The sequence below is a fragment of the Hyperolius riggenbachi genome, chromosome 1 (assembly GCF_040937935.1).
Source record: "Hyperolius riggenbachi isolate aHypRig1 chromosome 1, aHypRig1.pri, whole genome shotgun sequence".
NCBI lineage: Eukaryota > Metazoa > Chordata > Amphibia > Anura > Hyperoliidae > Hyperolius > Hyperolius riggenbachi.
In genome coordinates, this window is record NC_090646.1 from 371,838,315 (window position 1) to 371,863,875 (window position 25,561).

At 44.0% G+C, this 25,561-nt stretch overlaps 1 protein-coding gene across 2 annotated transcripts; it reads right to left on the reverse strand.

The window, feature by feature from the left end:
- Positions 1 to 58: 58 nt before the first annotated feature.
- TRMO (tRNA methyltransferase O) lies at positions 59 to 25,561 on the reverse strand. 2 transcript variants are annotated; one of them, XM_068234325.1, is made up of 5 exons: positions 25,376 to 25,561; positions 20,641 to 20,815; positions 15,458 to 15,615; positions 7,777 to 8,346; positions 59 to 3,425 (listed from the first exon to the last, which is right to left on the reverse strand). In XM_068234325.1, exons 1-5 carry the CDS (start codon positions 25,446 to 25,448, stop codon positions 3,208 to 3,210), a joined length of 1,194 nt encoding a protein of 397 aa, XP_068090426.1. In that variant the 5' UTR covers positions 25,449 to 25,561; the 3' UTR covers positions 59 to 3,207. The 2 variants fall into 2 exon arrangements, with proteins under 2 accessions (XP_068090426.1, XP_068090427.1); XM_068234326.1 differs by lacking the exon at positions 25,376 to 25,561 and adding an exon at positions 25,272 to 25,334.

Consider the following 25,561-nt stretch of genomic DNA (forward strand, 5'->3'; position numbering starts at 1 on the left):
GAATTGAACAGTGTTAGCTGTTAAAATAATAAGTTAGGAGTACAAATGTGCAATCGCATGACATATAATAACATATTTATTACACGCATATTTGTAAATGAGCAGAAGATTTGCATGATATAAGTTCAAGCATATTTAGTAATTTGTTTATAGGCAACTTGCAGGTGCCTTTTTGCACATAATCTATCAACCTTCTGACTACGAGTTATGCTGGGTTTACACGATACGTTTTGTTGTAAGAATCGTTCCGATAGATGCCTTCGATGATAAAATTCTGCCATGTCCAATGTTTCCGCTCGATTCATTTCTTATAGAAGTAATTGGAAAAAAAAGATAAGAAAAACGAGTGGAAGATAAGAGAATCGAGCAGAAAATCGCATGGCTAATAAAACGTGCGCTGAATCGAACGCAAAAAAAACGTATTGTGTAAACTCAGCATAAGTGCCGGGAAAATCTACAGCAGTTTTTTACTGACATTGTTCAATACAGCATCAGCAAAATATTCAGACTTTGAAACATATAACTGAAACACTTTTCTACTTTCTTCTACTACAGGGGTCCTTGGGACATAGAAGACCATGATTTTAGCAGAATAGTAGCTGCATTATCAGCTGATTAGACTCTCCAATCATTCTCCCTTGTTCTGTTACAGGTGGGGAAGGTCTGGTACTCCCTTGTCCGTTCAGTGTCCCTGGTTGCTTTGCATATATTGTGATGCAAACGATTCTTACAACTACTGCGCCTGCGCAGTACAGGCCTGAGGACGTCGGCCTGACCAGCGCCCTGGAGCGCACAAGAAGCTGACCCGGAAGCTGACCTAGCGAGGTCGGCTTCTGCAGCGAAGTACACCGGGAGCCACCGGAGCTGCGACAAGGGCACAGGACAGCTGCCAGGGGCTAGAGGAAGCCCCAGGTAAGAGGATTTTTTTTTTTTTTTTGCTTGGATGTTTCCTTTAAGCCATGTTTTGGTGTAGCAAGCAATCATAGGTGTGCATCAAGCTTTCTTCTAGTGAGACTAAAACATGTCCTTGGAACTGCTGCAGATGGCAACACGGAGACCAATAGCTTTTTTTTTTATGGTTATTAATAAATGTGCCCTTATGCTTCTAGCTGAATTTGAATTTTGCTTCTCCCCAAAGTATCGTGTATGTCGTATCTGTTATGTGTGTTTCTGGCAGAGTTCCCCAACCCTGTCCTCAAGGCCCACCAACAGTGCATGGAAATTCACACATGTAGGTAATCAGCTCTGCTGAGGCACTAATTACCCCACCTGTGAATATTTGTGGTCTCCTGCAAAACATGTAGGCTGGGTTCACATACTACAGTGTGAAAAAGTAGCATTTTCGGCTGGTGCGTTTGCTATTGCGATTTTAGGGCCCGTTTCCACTAGAGCGAATCCGCATGCGTTGTCTGCATGCGGATTCGCATAACTAATACAAGTGGATGAGACTGTTTCCACTTGTCAGTTTTTTGGTGCGTTTTTCTGTGCAGGATTTTTCTGCACGGTAGGGCCTGCAGAATTCGCCTGCTTGTGGAATGCAGGCGATTCGCAGGCAATGTATTTAATAGGGGAAAACGCACATGCGTTTTTTGCCGCGATTTCGCGTGCGAAATCGCACTAAAACTAATGTACATTGAGCCAGGCAGTGACATGGTTAAAATCGCTGATAGCCTGTCTATGCGAAATCGCATGCGAAATCGCGGCAAAAATCGCATGCGGAATCGCATCTGCATGCGATTTTGTCAGCGGTGGAATCCCAGCGATTCGCACCGCACTAGTGGAAACGGGCCCTATGTTCTGCGGGTTTTTTTTACGCAGATGCGGTTTTTATGCGTTTTAATGCATTTGCGGTTCGCTAATGGAAAATGCATATGCGTTTTGTATGCTTTTTTTTTTTTTTATACAAATCATTAGGAAAACAACAGGAAGCGGAAACACATCACAGATCTTTACTTTTTAATGAAAAAACGCATGGAAAACACAATGCATATGCGTTACCATAAACTTTCATTATGTGCGTTTTGGCAGCCAGCCTGCATATAATGCAACACTACCAGCGTCTGCAGAATGCTTAGTGTAAATCACAAGTGCAACGCTGGTACTTCTGCATCCCATAGACTAACATTGCTGCATAACACTCTGCAAGCGTTTCTGGCATGTGTGCACGTGGTGTACTGTTGGTGGGCCTTGAGGACAGGGTTGGGGAGCTCTTCTACAAATCACGAGCACCAACTGACTCTATGAGGTGCAAATGTGTCAGCCCAGTTCATAAATAGGACAGCTACTGATCAATATATGAATCACCTGAACAATTTATTGTCAAGCAGAGCCTGATTTAGGCCTCTTTTCCACGGACTGTTGAACTGTGTGCTCAGCAAGCAGTTGTCCAGGCAGCAGCAAGCAGTTGTGAGAATTTGAGGCATTTCAATGCCTATCAACAGTCCATGGAAAAGAGGCCTTACTAAGCCAAGTAAATGCTAAATGAGATCCTTTGGTTTAGTCTGCGAAAGCAGTTGCTAGGCAGGATGGGATCCCATTTCTGTCAGGATTAGCAGGCATCACTGAAATAAATAGGGATTAGTGTATGGTTGTGCCCATAAAGGTACATACATACCCTGGCATATTTTGTAATATGTCTACCATTCTTTAAAAAACAGGTGCAAGCAAAATAAAAAACAAGACCTACTTACCTGGGGCTTCCTCCAGCCCTTAGCAGGCTAGCTGTCCCTCGCCACAGCTCCGGTGTCCCAGGATCCCCTCTGTTACAGATGCCAACCTCGCCAGGTCGGGATCTCCCGCGCTTTTGCGAGTGCGCAGCCGCACCACTCGCAATTCCGCTCACGTAGCCTGAAGCGTTCTGCGCAGGCGCCGTACTTTTGCAACACATATAAAGGGTGCGACTTGCAAAAGGAACATTTTTCTTCTTACTGCCATCCTGTTCGTGTGGTGAAACAGCTTCAGATAAATTATAAAACAAACTTTCCTATGAAAATGTAAATTTTTAGTCGAATTGTCCCATGGTTATCCATATGTATGGTCTGATAGAAATAAGGTAGAAAGGTTACAGTTTGTATCTCAGGCAGGCTGCTTGATTATGAATCTGTTGCAGTCATTCCAATGATGGAAAATAGGGATTCACTGTTCCCTTGGACTTTTTAAATACTGAATTCACATATTAAAACAAAGTCAAGGTGAGAAGTACAGCTGTCAGGTTTTGGCTTGCTCTGCAAATGGCTGTATTCTAACTACTTCTGCAAATCCATCTCCAAACCAGCATGTGATATGCATGGTATCAAGGCTAAAGTAAAACAGACGATCCAGGCAGCGATTTCTTCTATATACGGAGCGAGGGTCTGCAGACAGCACTGTGCTCACTGCACATTTTGCTTCTTCAAATGACTGAAAGTAACGGAAGGATGGTTCTCCTGAGAAAACATAAATAAATAACAGTCATTAACTCACAGCAGTGTGCTTGCAGGTTGAATGAGTTCCCCATTTTCTACATACATTATATTACACGCTTACAGTATACAGACAATGCAAAGAGAGGGCTGAAGAGATACCCCCAAAAAAGCATCCTAAGAACTAACACACACTACATGCAGTGCTGTTCAGTACAGCTCACCACACATGATGTGCAATCTGCAAAACCATAGACAGCCTTTTTTAAGCTCACACCAAAGCCCTACGTTGCTGTGTGATGCTTTATCATGCAGCAGCGCACACAGTGCTACCCTATTTATTGTACTTGAGTCCCTTATTGGATAACAACACAACCGCAATAAGGCATGATGCCCTGCAGTGTTAGCAAGCCGTAGTGTGGAAAGTACATGCCACAAAGAAGCATACGTGAATTTCAGGTGTAATGGGAAAAAAAAAAATTGGGCACATGAACAGTGCTGATAGTCAAATATCGGTAAATTTACCAAATACTCTACTATTTAAAAAGTGTTCATTTTCATTAGTAAAATATCAGTAATTGTTACCAATATTTTACTACAGCTAAACCTAACCCTACTCTCACACAAACCCTCCACTACCTATGCCTAACCCTAACCTCCCCTGGTGGTGCCTAACCCTAAGACCCCCCCCCCCCCCAGGTGTTGCCCAACCTTAATCTTAAGATCCCCTTGGTGCTGCCTATCACTAAGACACCCCCAAACCACCCCCCCCCCCCCCCCCGCCAGAAAACAGCAAAAAACAGGGTACTTATCTGTTAGCTGGGCACATCCGGCAGGTGGTGACAAAACTCCACCAGAGTTACATCTTTCCCTACTATCCATAGAGGCCTAGAGGGGTAATAGTAATTAGCGCCACCTACCGGATGCGCCCGGCTAACGGATAATCGGAAGTACCAAAAACAGTAATGCCACATTTCTTACAAAGAGATATAAAAAAACCGCAAAAAAACGATAATCATTGGGAGTCGCCTGGCGCCCGAATTTTCCTATTGGCACCAGCTTGTTGAAATTTTTAAATTAAAGTCTATGGTGGTGCCTGATTTGTCCTGAAGCCGCATGCGTCCAATTTGCCCCACAAACACTGTAGCCTGCTAAAAACGTTGACATTTTGTTATTGCAGACAAGAAACCTCCTCTGGTAGCCTGTAAAATGGACATAGTAGTCCCTTACTGCTTTCTAGTAGGTAGTCACGTCACATATCTCTCACTCAGGGCTACCTCACCCAGGCCCTTATTCAATTACCTTTTTTTTCTAGGTGATATTTTCACACCCTCTCAATACAGTAAAATGCCCTTCAAGCCACCAGCTAGGAAGAAAATACACAGGATAATTTTGACAGTACTTACGGTATTTCAATTGCAGAGTGCTGAAAATGTATGTAAAACATTAATTATGTTCTAGGTGGTAAAATTGGCCAATCTTAACTGAAAGTGTGTACCAGACTTTACTCTGCTTGGTTCGTTTTCACTTATTGTATAGATGGAACAAAAATATCTCTAGATACGTTGAAGTTACCATTTCACTTCAGCTAATGTTCCCGACCATTAGTTGAAAATAAAATCGAAAAAAGTACCGTATTTGCCGCATTATAAGATGCTCCAGAATATAAGACGCACCTTGGTTTAGAGGGCATAAACTAAGGGAAATATATATATGTATATATATATATATATATATATATATATATATATATATATATATATATATATATATCTACTAAACTTGGTGCGTCCATGTTCCAGGAGCATCTTGTACATGCTCTCGCCAAATTGGTGTCCTCCTGTGTCTCCCATGTGTCCCCTTCTGTTCCCAGTGTGTCCCCTTCTGTCCCCAGTGTGTCCCTGGCTCACCCTGTGTTTCCACTCCCCCTACTTGTGTGTCCACACCCCCCCGGATGTGTCTGACGTTTCAGTCAGTTAATACAACTGGGGTTTGCTCCAGATATTGGTAGACAGACATACAACTGCTGCCCAATCTGAGCATAAACAACTGGATAGGACAACGATCATTTTTCTCTAGATTAAACAACGATCATTTCTCTCTACATAAATTTAGGTTCTTGACTTATGGAAAACCTGTCAGTGTGTGTAAACATAGCTTTAGAAACCTTTAAGCTTACAGGGAGCACTCATTTATATACAGAGACTAAACTCTATAGAAGTCCCATTCTGGCTCCTGCTCCTTACTGCTGGGTCACCTTGGTCAAATCAAAGTACCAACTGAAATCTACACATTTTCACAGCAGTTAATTTGGGTACACAGTCCAGTTAAATTTGGCGCTGCCATAGACAACAATGTAATTTGTCAAACTGAAAGCAAAACTCTGAATCATAGCTATATGTAAAAGTAAAAAGATCAGTCATAAACAAGTAATATACTATATATACATGAGTTCCTAAGTCTAAGTAATTGCTAGTTATATACCAAATCCGACTACTGTATTCCAAAAGAAAAAATAACTACGGTAACTGACAGGAAAACACAAACTAAAAATATGTATAATATATGCAAAAACAAAGTATTTTCTGATACAAATGTATGGTATATACTTTCTTTTGTGTGTATTTTCATGCCAGATGGTTTTCTTTTTGAAATGTCGCAATGTAATTTGTGGCTATGGTGGTGCCGACTGAGGTAAATTGGCGAGGGAATTGGCAATCACAAAATATATAGTGTGAGTGTGTGTGTGTAGAACCCGAAGTCTGGCCACTTTAGGTTCTGGCTGGTCAAAAACTAGAAGTGGCCGTGCCACTGCGGCGGATGCCTGAAATGAATCAAATCCTGGTGGCTCTGCTTTCTTCATCTACGGCTCTGGCTCCTCCCCCGACCCCTTCCTATTGACTTCTGTTAGCCACAGACATGCATGCATTCAGTCATTCGCTGTGGTGGGGAAGCAGAGTAGGAACACTGCAGACATTGCTCCTGCACAGCACCCGCTCTGCAGGAACAAACATCACGAATCCCTGCTTTCCTGCCGCGAATAACGACTCTGGTTGCATGAGTATCCCTGGCTGACAGAACTCAATAGGAGGTGGGGGGGGGGAGGGGGGGGGGGATATAAGAGAAGCCAGAGCCGGAACTGCCAGTGTTTGATTCATTTCGGGCATTGAAGCAGTGGCCAGACTTCGGGTTCTGGCCGTACCATATACATTTAACAGTGTAGGATTTTATTTCTTGCAATGACAGGTGCTAAAAAGGATCATAACCTTTTAACCAAATGCGGACCAACGCAGTATGAATCTAGGACCAGCAGGTGGTGCTGCCATTCTGACGCCATTCTGACTGGACGTAGATCCAACATCCTCGTAAACGCTTTGTTTTCACTTCGTCCCGCCGCCATCGTGCGCACCCGAGAAGGGAGATTAAGCTGTCATATGACAGCTGACATCTACCGTCAGTGATCAGGAGTCATCGCGATTGGCTCCTGATCACTACGATCACCGGCGGATCGTAGTGATCACTACAGAGCAGCTGCGGTAGGCGGGGAAGAAGAGGATCTGCTCACCTTCCTGACGTTCCTCCGACAATCGTCGCTCCCCTCCGCTCTGGCCGGCATCTCTGCTCGCTCTGACTCTAATGACGTCATCAAGCCGCGACCCGGAACTGAGAGTGGGGATGCTGGCCAGAGCGGAGGGGGCCAGAGCTGCTCATCGCAGGACCCAGGGTTCACAGAGAAATAATAATACGAATTCGCTTACCTGGAGCCCGTTGTAGGCAGGACGTGCCCTCGATGCTGCTCCGGAGGCTCCTGGTCTTCTCCGGTGGCTCACCCAACCTAGGCAGGCCGGCTTCCAGGTCGGGCTCTTGTGCGCTCCAACGTGCGTCTCACGCGGTCGCGCTGACGTCATCGGACGTCCTCCAGGCTGTTCTGCGCCTGCGCAGTACAGTCCGTAAAACGTCCGATGATGTCAGCGCGACCGTGTGAGATGCACGTTGGAGCACAAGGAGAAGCCCGACCAGGAAGCCGGCATGGCCAGTTTGGGTGAGCCACCGGAGAAAACCAGGAGCCCCCAGAGCAGCGTCGAGGGCACATCTTGCCTGCCACAGGCTGGAGGAAGCCCCAGGTAAGTGGATTAGTATTTTTATTTTTTAAAACAACTCCGTGTGACGGTGGATCTTCCCTTTAAGGGGGGGTTAGGCTGCTGGTCCCCAAAAGGTTAAGTACTGATCTCACATCTTTAAGTTTGTTTTTGTAATTTGTTGTTCACATCTTAAAATTCTTCAGTGCAAAATATTTTACATCAAATATTTCACATTCAGTAGTCAATCATGTTTGCAGTAATTATCAGAATAGTATTGAATGTAAATGTCTCACCTGAGTCACCTGGCGCTTGGAACTGTCTCAACTCACTCTCTGCATGTGACGTAAATCTGACCTTTAAACTTGCTACAGGAGATTCTTTCACCCATGGTGGAACCACGCTCTCACCTGCTGTGCATTCTTCAGCTTTTCTACCTGTGCTTATGTGACTCATAATCTTTTCACTTAGATTCTGAGTATTTAAACTTTCTTTGGGCTGCTTGGAAGAATAGTTCTGCAAAAAATATGAATCTTCCGTGAGAAGTGATAATCTATCATCAGTCTTTAAAGCTGCATTCTCTTTATGGTCATCTAATATTTCAGTATGACTGCCAGATATTTCACTTTTATCTTCTGGTATGTCTTCTGTATTATGGCATATATTATTGAAGTGCTTGGGAGACTGTTCTTGTTGTTCTTCTGAGCCATCAATGCTTTTTTCCATCTGGTTATCATCTTCTTGTGGCAATTCTACAATGGGAAGAGCTGGCTGCTGTGGCGAGTCATATTCTGCTATATACGGTTTTATATCGATAACTGGAGTCCCCTGTATCATATCAATTCCAGACAAATACAGCGTTCCACCTGTAATAAATATGAACATGAGAAGTTTTCAGCATACTTAAAATTGTCTGATGTTCCAGACACTATTAATGTAACATTTGTTTTTTAATTACCTGGTTGCCTTCAGTTTACATACAGTTAGTTCAAGTCCATACTAATCAATAGTAAACTGTGACCTGTCCTGAGGTCAGCCTAAACTCTAAAGCTTTGTGCAGCCTCGCAATTGCTGTCGGCCACAGGGATCGAGACTTCATAGCTCGGATGACAGTTTGGGGTTGAGTGCTGTACAGATGTATAGCTAGCCTACAGGCTAACGATGCATTTGTTGTTATGGAAGGTGAAGGAAGGATGACCCACAATGGGGCAGCTTCCAGGGGGAAGGGTAGGGAGAAAAATCAATGCTTTTGGGATCAATTGGGTGTCGTAGCTAGATAGCAGGGGCGCTTGTACACACGTTAGATTCTCGGCGCAGATGGTTCTTAACAACCACCACGGCCGAGTGTCATCTACAGTGTGTATCTAGCCAAACTGATAAACTTACGGCACACTACAGTCAAACTGATATTAAAATGACATTGAATTGAACTAAAAGGACAACTGTAGTGAGAAGAATATGTAGGCTGCCATATTTATTTCCTTTTAAACAATAGTAGTTGCCTGGCAGCCCTGCTGATATATTGGCTGCAGTAGTGTGAATTACACCAGAAACAAGCATGCAGCTAATCTTGTCAGATTTGACAATAATACCAGAAACACCCGATCTGCTGCATGCATGTTCAGGGTCTATCACTGGCGTAACAATAGGGGAAGCAGCCTTGGGGCCCACTCATGGCCGTTTTGGAGGGCAGGAGGGGTCGCAGCATGAGGGGAGAGCTTTGCACATCAGCGGGGAGGGGGGACAGCCCCCTCCCTCACCTCGGGCTCTTCCCTCTGCGCTCCCCTCCTGCATATATCTAAGTGGCAGCAGCAGTGGCGGCAGCAGCTATAATTACCTCCATTCACCACGGAGGTCTCCGATCTGCAAGGGCTTCTCATTACTTCCTGTTAAAACAGGAAGGAATGTGAAGCCCTTGCAGATCGGAGACCTCCGGTGGTGAATGGAGGTAATTATAGCTGCTGCTGTAGCCTTCGATGCTGACACTTAGATATATGCAGAATGGAGAGTCCGAGGTGAGGAGGGGGGGGGGGGGGGGGGGGGACCGTCCCCCCTTCCCGCTGATGTGCAAAGCTCTCCCCTCATGCTGCGACCCCTCCTGCCCCCCAAAACGGCCATGAGCAGGCCCGCTCAAATTCTTGCAGGGGGACGCGGGGACTTCTAGTTACGCCCCTGGGGTCTATGGCTAAAATTATTAGAGGAAGAGGATCAGCAGGACTGCCAGTCAACTGGTATAGCTTAACCACTTCGGTCTATCTGGACGGATATATCCTTCCAGATAGACTGCACATCTGCTGCGGGGCCGCGCGCACTCCCGGCGCCTTTTGCTGCCCCTGAGATCGATGAATGGGAATACAGATCCCATTCATTGATCTATGTCCCCCTAAGAAAAACCGACGGTTTTCTCTGGAAAACCACAATTTTTCTATGTGCCACGTTACCCCTTCTGTTCCTGCAAGCGAGAGCTCTTGCTTGCAGGACGGAAAATCAAAAACTCACTGTGGCCATCTTGTGGCCAAATAGTAAAACCATCTACTTTTTTGTTGTTGTTAAATATACACAATCAATTTCATTTAAAATCCCCTGTTTACCTCCCCACTCAGAAAAAACCCAGATAACATTTTTAATAAAAAAATTATAATAAAAAAACAAAACAACATAAATAGTTGCCTAAGGGTCTGAACTTTTTTAATATGCAAGTCAAGCAAGTGCATTACTATACTTTTTTAAATTATAAGCTTGTAAGTAGTGATGGACGCACATTCAAAAAAATGCACCTTTATTTCCAAATAAAATATTGGAGCCATACATTGTGATAGGGACATAATTTAAATGGTGTAATAACCGGGGACAAAATGGGCAAATAAAACACATAGGTTTTAATTACGGTAGCATGTAGTATTTTAAAGCTATAATGGCAGAAAACTGAGAAATAATCAATTTTTTTCTTAACCTTCCTGGCGGTATGGACGAGCTCAGCTCGTCCATAGCCACCGAGGCTGATATCTCTGGCCCTGCTGGGCTGATTTACTTGAAATAAACTGTGCCACACGCAGCTAGCACTTTGCTAGCTGCGTGTGGTCTTCGATCGCCGCCGCTCAGCGGAGATCGCCCACACGCAGCGGCGAAAGAGGCCCCCCCTCTTAGGCGTATGACGTTGGCTGACGTCCACGACGTCATCCCGATCGTCGCCATGGCGACGGGGTAAGCCCAACAAGAAATCCCGCTCTCTGCGGGATTTCTTGTTACTTGTGATCGCCGAAAGCGATCAGAAGGGCGCACCATGTGCGCCCTCTAGTGGGCTTTCATGCTGCCAACTTTCAGTTGGCAGCATGAAAAATAAAAAAAAAAAAAGACATGGAAAAAACCCTGCCGCCGCCACCCTGGCAATTTAAATAGAACGCCAGGGTGGTTAATATTCCCGTTAAAATGCATTTAGAATAAAATAATTCTAAGCAAAATGTATAACCCAAAGAAAGCCTAATTGGTGGCAGAAAAAACAAGATATAGATCAATTAATTGTGATAAAGTTATTGGCGAATGAATGGGAGGTGAACGTTGCTCGGATGCATAAGGTGAAACGACACTGTAGGCTGAAGTGGTTAAAGAGAACCCAAGGCGGGGTTCTCACAACGTAATCCACATACAGAGGCTGGCTCTGCCTATAGAGCCCAGCCTCTGTTGCTAGTCAGATTCCCCCTAAGCCCCCTTTGTGCTCCGCAATACCCCATAAATGACAGCCGCGCTGCCGACACGCAGCGTGTCAGCAGCGGCTGTGTTTACCTTTCTAACGTCAGTCTCGGTGCTCCCCCCGCCTCCTGCCTCGCTTTTGTCCCGCCCGCGTCCCTTCCCTCCCCACTGATTGGAGGAAAGGGATGCGGGCGGGGACGGAGCTCAGCAGGAGGAGGGGGAGCGCCGAGACTGACGTTAGAAAGGTAAACACAGCCACACAGCGCGGCTGTAATTTATGGGGTCTGGCTGAGCGCAGGGGGGGATTTAGGGGGGATCTGATTAGCAGCAGAGCCAGCCTCTGTATGGGGATTTCGTTGTGAGAACCTCGCCTCGGGTTCTCTTTAACCACTTCAGCCTATAGTGTCGTTTATGGGAGCTGTGATAACAAACGAAAAAAACCACAGAGACACAGGGAGCCCCTATAGTGTATTAACTTCGCAAATCAGTCTAGAAGTAGATAAAAAACTACTCACAAGTGTGGGTTGCTGATAGGCAACCACTTAAGTACGCATGTGGGGAAGTCCCGTCCCCACTCGGTCTTTGGGATAGAAGGTCGCAGCTCCTTAGGAAAAAGTTTCTTACCACAAACTTGTGGCAAGAATAGCACTCCAGCTGAGTGGGATGCTATACATATACAGGAAAATTGTAGGAGGCGCCCTTGTTGTAGGTAGAATGTTGTTTGTACACAGTGCAAAGTATAATGGTTAAGTAAAACCGCCTACCTTATGAACCGACACTTCACTCAGTAGGGGTAACGAATAACATTTATTGGTAGAATGCACTCAGGACAACGCGTTTCACGGCATAAACCGCTTCATCAGGTCTATATATGGTGCTTTGGGAAAAAGAACATAGCAATAATGGACACTCAGTACGCTACCATAGTAAAAACATAATCTCATTAGTCAAAAAATAAATAAATAAATAAAATTACAATTCAGATGAGTAGAGAGTATATGGATTAAATAAGTAAAATATAAATAAATACATTGCAGTTATATTTGCTGTAGATCCCAGGTTTAAAACCATGTAAACAAAATACCATTAGTGTGTGTATATGTATATCTATATCGTTCTAGGTTTGTATTCCCCTTATCAGTAATTGTGACATGTACGGATCCAGGCTTCCCCATCCCGTTCTTTATATGAAGGGGTCCTAATGTGGAAAAGTAGTGTGACTCCAATGTACTAGCTAAATAAAGGAGAGAGCCTGTAGAGAGCAATATGAGTGAGGTGGTGGGTAGAAGAATCCCTCTGCGCTGTTCTTATCCTCCTATGTATAAAAGTCAGTTATAGAACAGTGCGGGCTGAAATGGTAAGGTAGTGACACTAACCTGATCTTAGGAGTAAACGGACTGGGCGCCAAGCCGAACTGTGGCTGAGCGCTCCTAGATATAGTAATCCCTTTTCTGGTAGAGAGAGAATGGTAGAGCGGCGTGGACATGAGGGGGTGGGTTGTCCGCCCTGTGATACAATCGTGGATAGGTAGATAGGCCTGTCAACATAGGCTGTCTCGTATCTCTAACTGGTTTGGGGGTGTGTCTGCACTTATGTGATTGGCCAGTATCGCCTCAGCGGGCGGGAGTTGGCCGTGACTGTATCCGGAGAGGTACAAATGTACCTAGCGCATGCGCGGAATTCCGACGCGGCCATGTTGGTAAAGGGCAGGTTTCCGGGCAATAAGTTACATAGTGGAGAAAGAGCGGATGTCTGAATAGACGCAGGGAAACGTAGTATACATGCCCAGCGCTAGACAGGGAGGTGGTAGTGGCCATCATAATGAAAGGCAAGGAGCTGGATAAGGGATGAAAGGATTTCGGTATATAGATGGGTGTATGAAAATGGACGATTAGGGGATAGTGAAAGCCATAGTAACAGCTAATAAATAAATTACAGCAACCAGTTCAAAATATGTAGTTATAACACCGGGTGAAGGCTGCCACCCGGTGGGGAACAAATACATTACAGAGAATTCAAGATTTAAATTTGCTAAAGATAAATAAAACTAATAAATATATGTATATATGTATATATATTATGGTCATATACCTTTTATTATATATATATATATATATATATATATATATATATATATATATATATATATATATATATATATATATATATATACATATATTTATTAGTTTTATTTATCTTTAGCAAATTTAAATCTTGAATTCTCTGTAATGTATTTGTTCCCCACCGGGTGGCAGCCTTCACCCGGTGTTATAACTACATATTTTGAACTGGTTGCTGTAATTTATTTATTAGCTGTTACTATGGCTTTCACTATCCCCTAAATCGTCCATTTTCATACACCCATCTATATACCGAAATCCTTTCATCCCTTATCCAGCTCCTTGCCTTTCATTATGATGGCCACTACCACCTCCCTGTCTAGCGCTGGGCATGTATACTACGTTTCCCTGCGTCTATTCAGACCTCCGCTCTTTCTCCACTATGTAACTTATTGCCCGGAAACCTGCCCTTTACCAACATGGCCGCGTCGGAATTCCGCGCATGCGCTAGGTACATTTGTACCTCTCCGGATACAGTCACGGCCAACTCCCGCCCGCTGAGGCGATACTGGCCAATCACATAAGTGCAGACACACCCCCAAACCAGTTAGAGATACGAGACAGCCTATGTTGACAGGCCTATCTACCTATCCACGATTGTATCACAGGGCGGACAACCCACCCCCTCATGTCCACGCCGCTCTACCATTCTCTCTCTACCAGAAAAGGGATTACTATATCTAGGAGCGCTCAGCCACAGTTCGGCTTGGCGCCCAGTCCGTTTACTCCTAAGATCAGGTTAGTGTCACTACCTTACCATTTCAGCCCGCACTGTTCTATAACTGACTTTTATACATAGGAGGATAAGAACAGCGCAGAGGGATTCTTCTACCCACCACCTCACTCATATTGCTCTCTACAGGCTCTCTTCTTTATTTAGCTAGTACATTGGAGTCACACTACTTTTCCACATTAGGACCCCTTCATATAAAGAACGGGATGGGGAAGCCTGGATCCGTACATGTCACAATTACTGATAAGGGGAATACAAACCTAGAACGATATAGATATACATATACACACACTAATGGTATTTTGTTTACATGGTTTTAAACCTGGGATCTACAGCAAATATAACTGCAATGTATTTATTTATATTTTACTTATTTAATCCATATACTCTCTACTCATCTGAATTGTAATTTTATTTATTTATTTATTTTTTGACTAATGAGATTATGTTTTTACTATGGTAGCGTACTGAGTGTCCATTATTGCTATGTTCTTTTTCCCAAAGCACCATATATAGACCTGATGAAGCGGTTTATGCCGTGAAACGCGTTGTCCTGAGTGCATTCTACCAATAAATGTTATTCGTTACCCCTACTGAGTGAAGTGTCGGTTCATAAGGTAGGCGGTTTTACTTAACCATTATACTTTGCACTGTGTACAAACAACATTCTACCTACAACAAGGGCGCCTCCTACAATTTTCCTGTACAGTGTCGTTTCACCTTATGCATCCGAGCAACGTTCACCTCCCATTCATTCGCCAATAACTTTATCACTACTGTCCTTTAAGAGTCGGTTTCCAATGGCTCTGCTGTGATGCGGTGTACAACAGCGGGCAATGGACATATGGATCCATGTGCATATTTTCATATGCATCCATATTTTCACATGAACCCCTTCAAATCGGACCACTGTGGTTTTGTGCGCTGCACAACAGTGCAAGCAGGGACATTTTTTTCAGGCAGTAGAAGTAGCTGCCATTCATCACGATGAATAGCACATCTCCACACAAGACCACAGCAAAGTGTATACCAGTCATACTTATGATGTCCTGACTGTACGTATCAGTGAAACATAGATATGTGAGCTGACCCTAAGTGTCTATATACACTTACACCCTGTATCCTACATTTATCTGAAAAAATAAGGGCTACCTTCTTGAGTAAAAGAGATAAACTATTAGTGCCCCCTGAGTCTTGACATATCCATGAACTAAAAAAGCTGGTGTTTAACTTCCCCTTAATACGCAAATAGAGCCGCATATCTGTCTTCGTTAAAGGAGTACAAAACAAAAGATTCTTTTACTATGCTTCAATTTTTTCACATTTTTTTCAACAGTTATCCTGATCTGTTCATGTTCTCATCTAAAATAGCGTTGCTAGTAAGAGAAGCGGATCAGTGCACTCTGTATTTTCACTACAATACTTTAAAGTTACCTTCTATTTTATCCAGTTTAGCAAGGGTCAGTCCAATTGCATTGGGTCTATGAGGACTTCTTGTAGAGAACACTCCAGTTTTTGCTCCATTCAGTCTTGGTGGCTGAACCTTTGCTTTGCAACTCAATCGTCCATTTTTGTGAAAAACAAACAAAATCCTGCAAAATAAGCGACAGTGTAAATTTTAGCATATGTAAAGGGGTAGCGCTACTTTCCTGTGCCCTCTGTAATTTCTCTGGTATAGGCTTATGACCAAATTTGGGACTGTAGCCAAGTCTCCAAGGCCCATCTGACAATACTGGAGCAGTTAGATTGCTAGGCAATCTAAGATTTATAGGGTAGGGCAGACATGGCTTGTGCCATGGGCTCCAGATGACTGGGGGTGCAGGGCACATGCTTGCATTCACCTAGATTCATACCTGTGAACGCTCACCAGCCACCTTCAGGGGGAAATTCCTAGTATGTTTTGCTGCAGTGTCCTCTTACTTGCCGAAACCAACCTGACTGGAGAGGAAGCAGGAAGCTACAGATGTGCAACAAGCACCCACTTCCTTGCTCAGTCAGTGACATGTGCAGGGCTCAGATGGATAATTTGGCAGCTCTCCTTATCTGTGACTACGTGGGGATGCAATATGTAATAGAGAGGAGGAATAGGTGAGCTGTATAATGTGTGTGTGTGTGTGTGTGTGTGTGTGTGTGTGTGTGTGTGTGTGTGTGTGTGTGTGTGTGTGTGTGTGTGTGTGTGTGTGTGTGTGTGTGTGTGTGTGTGTGTGTGTGTGTGTGTGTGTGTGTGTGTGTGTGTGTGTGTGTGTGTGTGTGTGTGTGTGTGTGTGTGTGTGTGTGTGTGTGCTACTAAACATTGTTGCATGAAAGCTCCATGCACCGATTATTAATTATTGTCATTCTTTAACCACTTCATGACAACACGATGTATATATACGTCCACTGTATTTGTGGAGAGTGTTCCAGTTTGTTAATAAATGTGGCACATGTGGTATCATTTTAACCGTGACAAGTTGTAGAATACATTTTGGAGCTTCTTAAAGCTTCTATCCACGTCACATAAAAAAAATAGGTAGGGACAAACGCAATCAAAACAGAAAAAGTCAATTTCAAAATTTTAAACACACTTGGAAAAGTTGTAGGAAAACTACAAGAGACATATGTGGTAACATATTAACCATGATAGGTAGTAGAATAAAGTTGAAGAGTGTTAAGGTTGAGGCCCATGTCTTGTGTATTCTTTTTAGTCACCAACTGAATCAAAAGCAATTACATATTCTGTACCACAATAGAAATTAAAACAAAGTTACAGAATATAAAAGAAAACATATATTTTTACCTTAAAGGGAACCTTAACTGAACGGGGGGTAAAGAGTTTCACTTACCTGGGGCTATTACCAGCCCCCTGCAGCAGTCCTGTGCCCTCGGAGCCGGTCTGGAATCCTCTGGTCCCCCGCTGTCACTTAGTTTCGTTTTTGATGACTCACCAGTCGGCCAGCCGCCATGCGTATTATTTGACGCATTCCCTACTGCAATTAGCGCTGTTGCGGACCGCAACGCGTACAAAAATACGCGTTGCCGCAAATCTACGCGTGCAGAATGCGGCAACGCGTATTTTTATATGCATTGCGGTCCGAAACAGTGCTAATTGCTGTAGGGAATGCGTCCAATAATACGCATGGTGGCTGGCCGACTGGCGAGTCGTCAAAAACAAAACTAAGTGACAGCGGGGGACCGGAGGATTCCAGAGCGGCTCCGAGGGCACAGGACTGCTGCAGGCGGCTGGTAATAGCCCCAGGTAAGTGAAACTCTTTACCCCCCCCGTTCAGTTAAGGTTCCCTTTAAGAACTTGGCTTTTTAAATATGTATGCCATGAAGGTATAGTTCTATTATTTTTGCAAATAATGTGTAATTGATAGTGTACAATGAGAAAATGAAAAACAGAAAATAGACACCTTTATTTCCAAATACAATATTGTCACCATACATTGTACTAGGAACATAATCTAAATGTTGTTGTAACCAGGATGGATAAGCAAATAAAATGTGTGGGTTTAACTTATAGTTAGAACTGTTTATTGTAAAGCTATACTGGATGTAAATTGAGAAATAGTGTGTTTTTTCTATACAAAATTATTACCCGCTAAAAGCCTAATTTGTCTTGAAAAAACAATTTATAGATCATTTAGGTCTGATAAGTAGTAATAAAGTTATTGGTGAATGAATGGGATAAGCGCTGATATGTGAAAATTGTTCTCGTCCTGAAGTGGTTCAATCATATTACATTAAAGCTATGACTATGCTTCATACTGAATGAATAAATCATATCAGAGTGTAGGAACTGAAGTGAAAAAATTGTTCAGCACCCAATCTTCAGTTAACAAACAGACTCCTAAGTAAAAGCCTCCACAATAAACCAAGTTGTTTAATACAGAGCCCATAGGACAGGAAGCAACACACATCTGATGGCTAAGAATACATATGGAGGCCACTGTTTCTCTGAAAAGCATCCTGCATTTCTGATCTGCATATTAGACAGCTCCAGGCAAGCAGCAGCTATTCTGCACATGCAAATACTTCAGAGTGGAGGCCATCTACTGTAGGATGTGCCTTGGCATCCATTTTATGAATGATTCCCTTATTTCCACTGTATAGTGCTGGTAGACTTTGCATCAGTTTAGATTTGCTGTCGTCTGTTCTAGTTCTGCAGTAAAGAACACCCTTGCTTACTATGCCATTTGGTTCACTACATTAACAGTACTCTGGGAGTACCAATTTCTGATTTACCAAGTAATCTCCAGAGATCTCTAAGGATCTTCAGTGACAATATCGTAATTGATCCAGAAATCCCGGACTGCTTAAATTAATAATTTTCTGTTAGTAAGTGGTTACCAACACCATGTGGGTCATATCAGATAATAGTACGGATTCTACAAAATTGTGATAACATTTCCATCAACAACATATTTCCTTTTTACATAAAGCTACACGCTGGCATTCATGCTTCTAATTCACTAACCTTTCAGCAACCTCCAACTATGTCCAATATGACCCAGGCAGGAATGTTTAATTTTTTAATAAAAGACAATCTTTAAAAAGTTCAGTGCAGGTTTGCTGCATGATATATATCAGGGGCGGACCTACCATAAAGCCACCTGAATCACGCGAGTCAGATGGCAAAATCTAGGGGGTGGCATTTGAACAAACAGTTTGGGCCACCTGGCGCCTGCCTCCTCTTTGATCTACCGCCCTCCTTTCTTGCACACACTACCCTCCTCATCCATGCATCCCGGTCCTCATTCCACCGACGGCACCTGCTGCCCTTCTCTATGACATCATAAGCATGTGAGGTGTGGATATATGCCCCTTATCGAGGCATGCTATGGTACAACCCAATCACTGGCGAGAGATCACCATGGATAGTCAGAGGGGAAGCTTTAGCATGTAAGCAATCAGGTGGGTTTGCTGGCACCAGACCGGCCAATCACAACACTCAATCGGTAGCAGTGACATCTGATGGGTGTTTATATGGGGGAGGGGGGTTTATATATGATATGAAGTATATATGGTGGGGGGAGAATGTTCCTGGGGACAGGAGCGCGAAGGGGGAGCACACGTGGCCAGATTGTGCCTGCACCGGCTGGCTAAATTACCTGTCCGCCTAGCGGAGGATTCAGGCAGCCAGGGAGGATGGCGTGGGACCAATCAGCCTGAAGGGGGCTGGAGGAAACCACAGGTATGTATATATTTTTCTTTTTTTTTTATCTCAGGTTTCCTTTGAAGAGACTCTGTAACAAAATGTTCAGCCTTATTTATTCTATCCTATAAGTTCCTATACCTGTTCTAATGTGGTCTGTCTTACTGCAGCCTTTCCTAGTTGCACAGTGGCTGTATTATCTCTGTTATATAATCTAATCTTCTTTCCTCTGACGGCTTTGTCGGGCTCAGGCACTCAGGCAAGAATGTGCTTCTCTGCTTGTTATAGCCAGAAGCTATACACACCCTCTCCACGCCCCCTGCAGGCTCAGTATGGGTCACAGACTGAGTTCCTCTCAGCCTATCACATGCTATGTTTTTTGTTTGTAAACACTGCCTAAAACTGGCAATTACAAGCCAGGACTGCAGCAGGGAAAGGCATAAACAGCACAGAGGGGCCTAGGAGAACATAATGAATAGAATGGTATGCTTTTTATTGTAAGAATTTTAGAGTACAGATTCTCTTTAAGCACTTCAGCGTTTTTTCGCCCTCTGCATCCAAGCAATTTTCACCTCCCATTAATTCGCCAATGACTACTACTTATCACAATGAATTTATCTATATCTTGTTTTTTCAGCCACCAATTAGGCTTTCTTTGGGTGGTACATTTTGCTAAGAATTATTTTTTTTCTACATGCATTTTAACAGGAATATTAAGGAAAAAAAATGGAAAAAAAATCATTATTTCTTCGTTTTCGGCCATTATAGCTTTGAAATAATACATGCTACCATGATTAAAACCAATGTATTTTATTTGCCTATTTGTCCCGGTTATTACACCATTTACATTATGTCCCTATCACAATGTACGGCGCCAATATTTTATTTGGAAATAAAGGTGCATCTTTTCAGTTTTGCATCCATCACTATTTACAAGCTTAAAATTTAAAAAATAATAATAATATACCCTCTTGGCATGCATATTAAAAATGTTCAGACCCTTAGGTAACTATATGTTTTTGTTGTTGTTTTTTTATTGTAATTTTTTTTTTTATTAAAAAGGTTATTTGGGTATTTTTTGAAGAGTGTGGGAGGTAAACTGTTAATTTTAAATGTAATTGTGTGTCTGTTTATTACAATAAATGTATGTGGATGTAGTTTTACTATTTGGCCACAAGATGCCCTCAGTTTTTTTTTATGCGTCCTGCAAGGGTAACATGTACGCTTACAGGAAGTGCAGAGGGGGATGTAGAACATAGAATGATCGCGGCTTCTCATAGAAGCCGTCGGTCTTTCTAACAGGGACTTCGATCCTACATTCATTGATCTCCGGGCTAACGGGCGGCGGCACAGGAGCACATGTGATCGGCCCCGGGAGCATGCAGCAGACTTTTGGGCTTAGCAGCTACGTTCAAAAGGCTTAACTAGTTAAGCAGCCTGCATGGGGGACAAGGGGTTAAAGAGGCTTGGAAGGGGGACTCACCATACATGGGAAAAGAACTGCAGGTCCATCAAAGAATGCTCAGGATTATTGAAAATAGTCTTGCTTATTTTCAAACAGCCACGAGATAAACTGCAAACAGACGGCTGCCTGGGTGTCCCATTTTTTGCTGCAAAGCAGGATTCAATGTATCCAATTGGCTTGGTTAGCAGATGACCTGTTAATAAATAAATACAAAATATATATTAGAAAAAATTACTTCCTTTAGGGCTAATGTTGTTTTGTAAACAGGCAGAGAAGCCCCTGACCTACCATTAGAATAAGGCAGCGTAGACAGTATACTCCAGCTATAAGTTGTGGTTGGGAACATGAAACGGTTCACATTTAGTAACCCTGCAGTGAATCCAGGTATATGAATTCACTGCTGTGCCATGTAAGTGTCCTGTAAGCTACCTATGCTGGGCAAGGGAAGTAATGAACAAGTGACAGCTGGGCTAGAAAGCACACCTGTACTACGGTTCGGAGGGGGTTTGTAGGCTCATGGAGTGCAAAGTCTAGGGTGCCAGGACATCTGTGCCTATAGGCTCCTGTGATGTAAATCCAGGCATGAGTTCTAGTCAACTACTCTGTGGTGAAGTCATGCAGAACTTGCTGATCCCTTCTTCTTACCAGAGGACTTTTGCTGTCTGGGTGGAGAGATGACAGCATGAGTCATCAAAAATGTGAGGAGTAAGCACATGGGGTTCAGTCCCAGAAATGACCAAGCTGGATAGAAGATATTGTGTTCAGGATAAGAAACAACATCTGTGCTTGTAATAAATATGTTTGCTGCAGTATAAGAGTGGATTCATATGCACAGATGTACTACAGGGTCATTGTAAAGTAAAACACCCCTTGTATATTTTGGAACACTAGAGAGTCAACCCTGCAGAACCCTGCTTTTCAGGTACAGGACCAGCATATAATGAACTGTCAAGGTTTCCAAGCACTTGATTTACTAGTTCATTAAGTGAATAACTTGCCTGACAGGCGTATTGCTTTTGAAGAAGATATTTCTAACAGAAACCCAATAATTACTTGTGAGGTAATCATAAAAATAACTGCATAATTGAAGCCCTATGCTGCAAGTTACAAGCAAAGTACAGTTGTAAGTATATTTAGCTGAAGTTGTACCAGGGCAAATGGCTACAAGTAGAAAACTATAGACCAGTAAGTTTGACTTTTGCTGTTTTTTAAAATCAGATTCTAAGGGTATGTTACATACATGATTGGAAGATCTAATTTTTCTGTTGGAAAGAGCAGTCACGACCTTACTATTTAAAGGATATCCGGGTTGGGAAAGGGGGAAGTTTAGATTTATTTACCTTTGGGCTTTTTTCAGCCCCTAGCAGTCTATCAGGTTCCTCGCTGTAGTTCCACTGCCCTATAGGGTACTGTTGTCCACTGCGAACGATCCCTGACCACAGCTGTGGTTGTGGTGAGAGCTGTGAGATTTGGCACTAGATCGGGGCGGCCCCCGATCCAGTGCAAAATCTCACCACTCTCCTGCCAGCCGCTTAGCTCCAGCCACCATGGTTACTCCCGGCCAGGACACGAAGTGACAGCAAGAGAGCGGTGATATTTGATGCTGGATGGGGGCATGTGAGTTACGGTAGAGGGGGCCGGGGGCTGCAGACCACAAGGCAGTCACCAGGGACAGTGAGGCCCCAAGCAAAGGCTTGTCTTGCTTGTACCTTGGCGGCGCCCTTGTTTGTCAGTGTGGGTGGACTGAGCTCACTTTAAAGGACAAGCAAGACAAGCCCTTTAAAGCAGAATAAAAATAAAATAAAACCACTTACCTGGGGCTACCTACAGCCCCTGCCTGCTGTTTTGTGCCCATGCCACAGCTTTGCTCCAAGCTGGTGGTCCTGGGTCCCCTCCGGCGCAGGATTCCTACTCTCAGAGCCACGCTGACGTCATCTGGACTGTACAGCGCAGGCGCAGAACTACTGTGCCTGCGCTGTACAGTCCAGATGACATCAGCTCGACCAGTGAACCACACACTGGAGCGTAGAGGGAGCCAACACGGAAGCCGACCTAGCAAGGTTGGCTTCGCCACCGGAGGGGACAGGGAGCCATTGGAGCTGCAGCAAGGGCACAGGACGGAAGCCAGGGGCTGGAAAAAGCCCCAGGTAAGTGGATTTTTTATTTTTATTTTCCTTGGACCACTCCTTTAAGTGATCCAGCATCTAACTAACATCCGAACTAATTTAAATTTTGATTACGAGTAGCTACAAGGACGTAGCTCCTCGTAATGAGCATCGCTATTCTTCAGAGATTTTTGGTCTATATTGACATGCTAGCATAATGCAGTTGGCTCCACTCACATCATGTCAAGGCCACACCCATTTTCAGGGGGTCACACATGCACATTTTTCTCCACAGCGTGCACCGCTCCCTTCAGTATAGCATAATTTCCCAGCTGGGGCTGCAAAAACCTTGGCAGGACCCTTGCTGACAAATAAAAATCAAAGGCAGCATCTACGTAATCAGAATCGCATTTATTTCGCCAAGCACGACTGGTTCGTGCCCGGAATTGGGTTTGGCACATGAATACAGGGCATATATATAGAACATAGGAGTCAAGAGCATAGAACCTAGTCAAATCTCAAAACATACATAATACTTTTTCAAACATCAGCCATGTGGTTTACAGGCAGAAAGTCAGCATGGGGGGTCTGTGGGGGGAGAGCACGGGCAGAGTTTATAGAGTTCAGCGAAGTTACAGCTGAGGGGAAGAAGCTGTTTTTGTGTCTCGTGGTCTTTGTGGCGATGGACCGGTACCTCAGGTACCTCCGCCCCAAGGGGAGCTGATTGAAAAACTGGTGGCCAGGGTGGGAGGGATCCTTGGCGATCTTCAGTGCTCTGGGGCGTAGTCTGGCATTATAGAGGAAGTCTAGGGCAGGGAGTGTATTCCCGATGATCCTTTCCGCTGACCTGATGACCCTCTGTAGTTTGCGTCTGTCGTCTTCGGTGGAGCCAGCATACCAGACAGTGATGGAAGAACAGAGGACGGATTCGATGGTTGCGGTATAGAAGTTCGTCAGGAGTTCCCGTGACATGCCGAACTTCTTCAGTTGGCGGAGGAAGAAGAGCCTCTGCTGGGCTTTCCTCTGGGTGGAAACAGTGTTTGCCTTCCACTTCAGGGTGTTGGAGATGGTGGAGCCCAGGAGGCGGACACAGGGCACTTTCTCTACCTCCGTTCCACCAATGTGCAGTGGAGGTGGGGTGGAGGCATGTTTCCTAAAGTCAATGATAATCTCAACCGTTTTTGCATTGTTGAGGACCAGCTTGTTCACCTTGCACCAGTGGCAGATGCTGTCCACCTGGTGGCGGTATGCCTGCTCGTCATCATTGGAGATCAGGCCGACTATGGTGGTGTCATCTGCAAATTTGATTACCTTGACAGAGTAATCTTACTATCTATACTTTTATGTGTGAGGGGCTGCTTTGTTTCCCCCCCCCCCCCCCCCCCCAGTTTCCAACACATATCCCTGTGCTATAGGTCTGGACATGAATGCTGGTGCCATTACAATCAATGGGAACTGAATTTTAAAAAAAGGAAGTAGATACTCGCCTATAGAGCCTTCCCAGTCTCCTCAAGGATCCCCTTTTCCAGCGCTGGCTCCCCTGGTAGCAATATTTAACTAAATTAGTCAAATACTGCTCTTTCGCTGCCAAAACAGGCTTCGGAAGTCTTTGGGGAGACAGAGTGCTCCCGAAGGCGATCAGCTCCATACTGCGCGATCACGCTCTCTAACATGATTACGGAGGCACAGTACAGAGCCACCCGTGTTCAGGAGCACTCGGCTCCTGGTGTTCCCCACAGCAGGGGTTTCGTAAGGGGAAGCTAGTGCTGCACCGAGGGCACCGGGAGAGGAGAAAAAAGGCTCTATAGAACCCAGAGCCTTCCTTCTCCTTAGGGGAGTATCTACTTCACTTTTTTTTAAACGACTCCCATTAGCTTCAAAGAGCAACTGAAGTGAGAGGGCTATGGAGGCTGTCATATGTATTTCCTTTTAAGCAATACCAGTTGCCTGGCTGTCCTGCCGATCATCTGCATCTAATGCTGTTAGCCATAGACCCTGAACAAGTATGCAGCAAATCAGAGGTTTCTGACATTATTGGCAGATCTGACAAGATTAGCTGTATGCTTGTTTCTGTGAATCAGACAGATTTGCAGCTAAATAAATTAGCAGGACTGCCAGGCAACTGGTATTGTTTAAAAGGAAATAAATATGGCAGCCTCCATATTCTTCTCACTTCAGTTGTCCTTTAAATGTATTTCACTGGTAAACATTGGAGACATTCCATAGTAACAGAGGTGAACTCGTCATGTGTGGGTCGCAGCTGCTCCTGTGCTCCAGGTGCAGTCACAACCTCTGATTGTTAAACTACTAATATATTGGGATTCTGCAAAAGCATCTGAATTGATTAATATTACTCATAAAAACTTCCTAGTACTGCAGAAGCTGTGATGTAAAAAATAGAAACTCAAGTTTTAAATGGTGCACTGTAGCAGCAATGATAAATATATATATATATGTTTTTAATTATCTCATGAATTAGCAAAGTTTCTTCAGCTGACCTGTTAATGCCAGCATTAGTAATATACAGTATTATGTATTGCACACCTATATACACTCAGTACTGTTTCAACAGCATTTCTGTTGCCCATAATAGAAATGGTTACCCCGTGTACGTCACATCCTGTGTAAACTAGTTCCGGATTGCTTACCTGTCTCCAGCGAACACTCAGTCGGCTCAGCAGGCCCTCTCTTTTGGTACACTCCACTCCCTTTGTTTTCCATGTTATGGCGCACGAAAGACCAGTGCAGAGTACAGTCGATCACTCGTCACATGGAGCCAGCATCTGTATGCCCCAGTAACGTGCAGCCTGAGGACTTCCCACCCAGACGCTCTT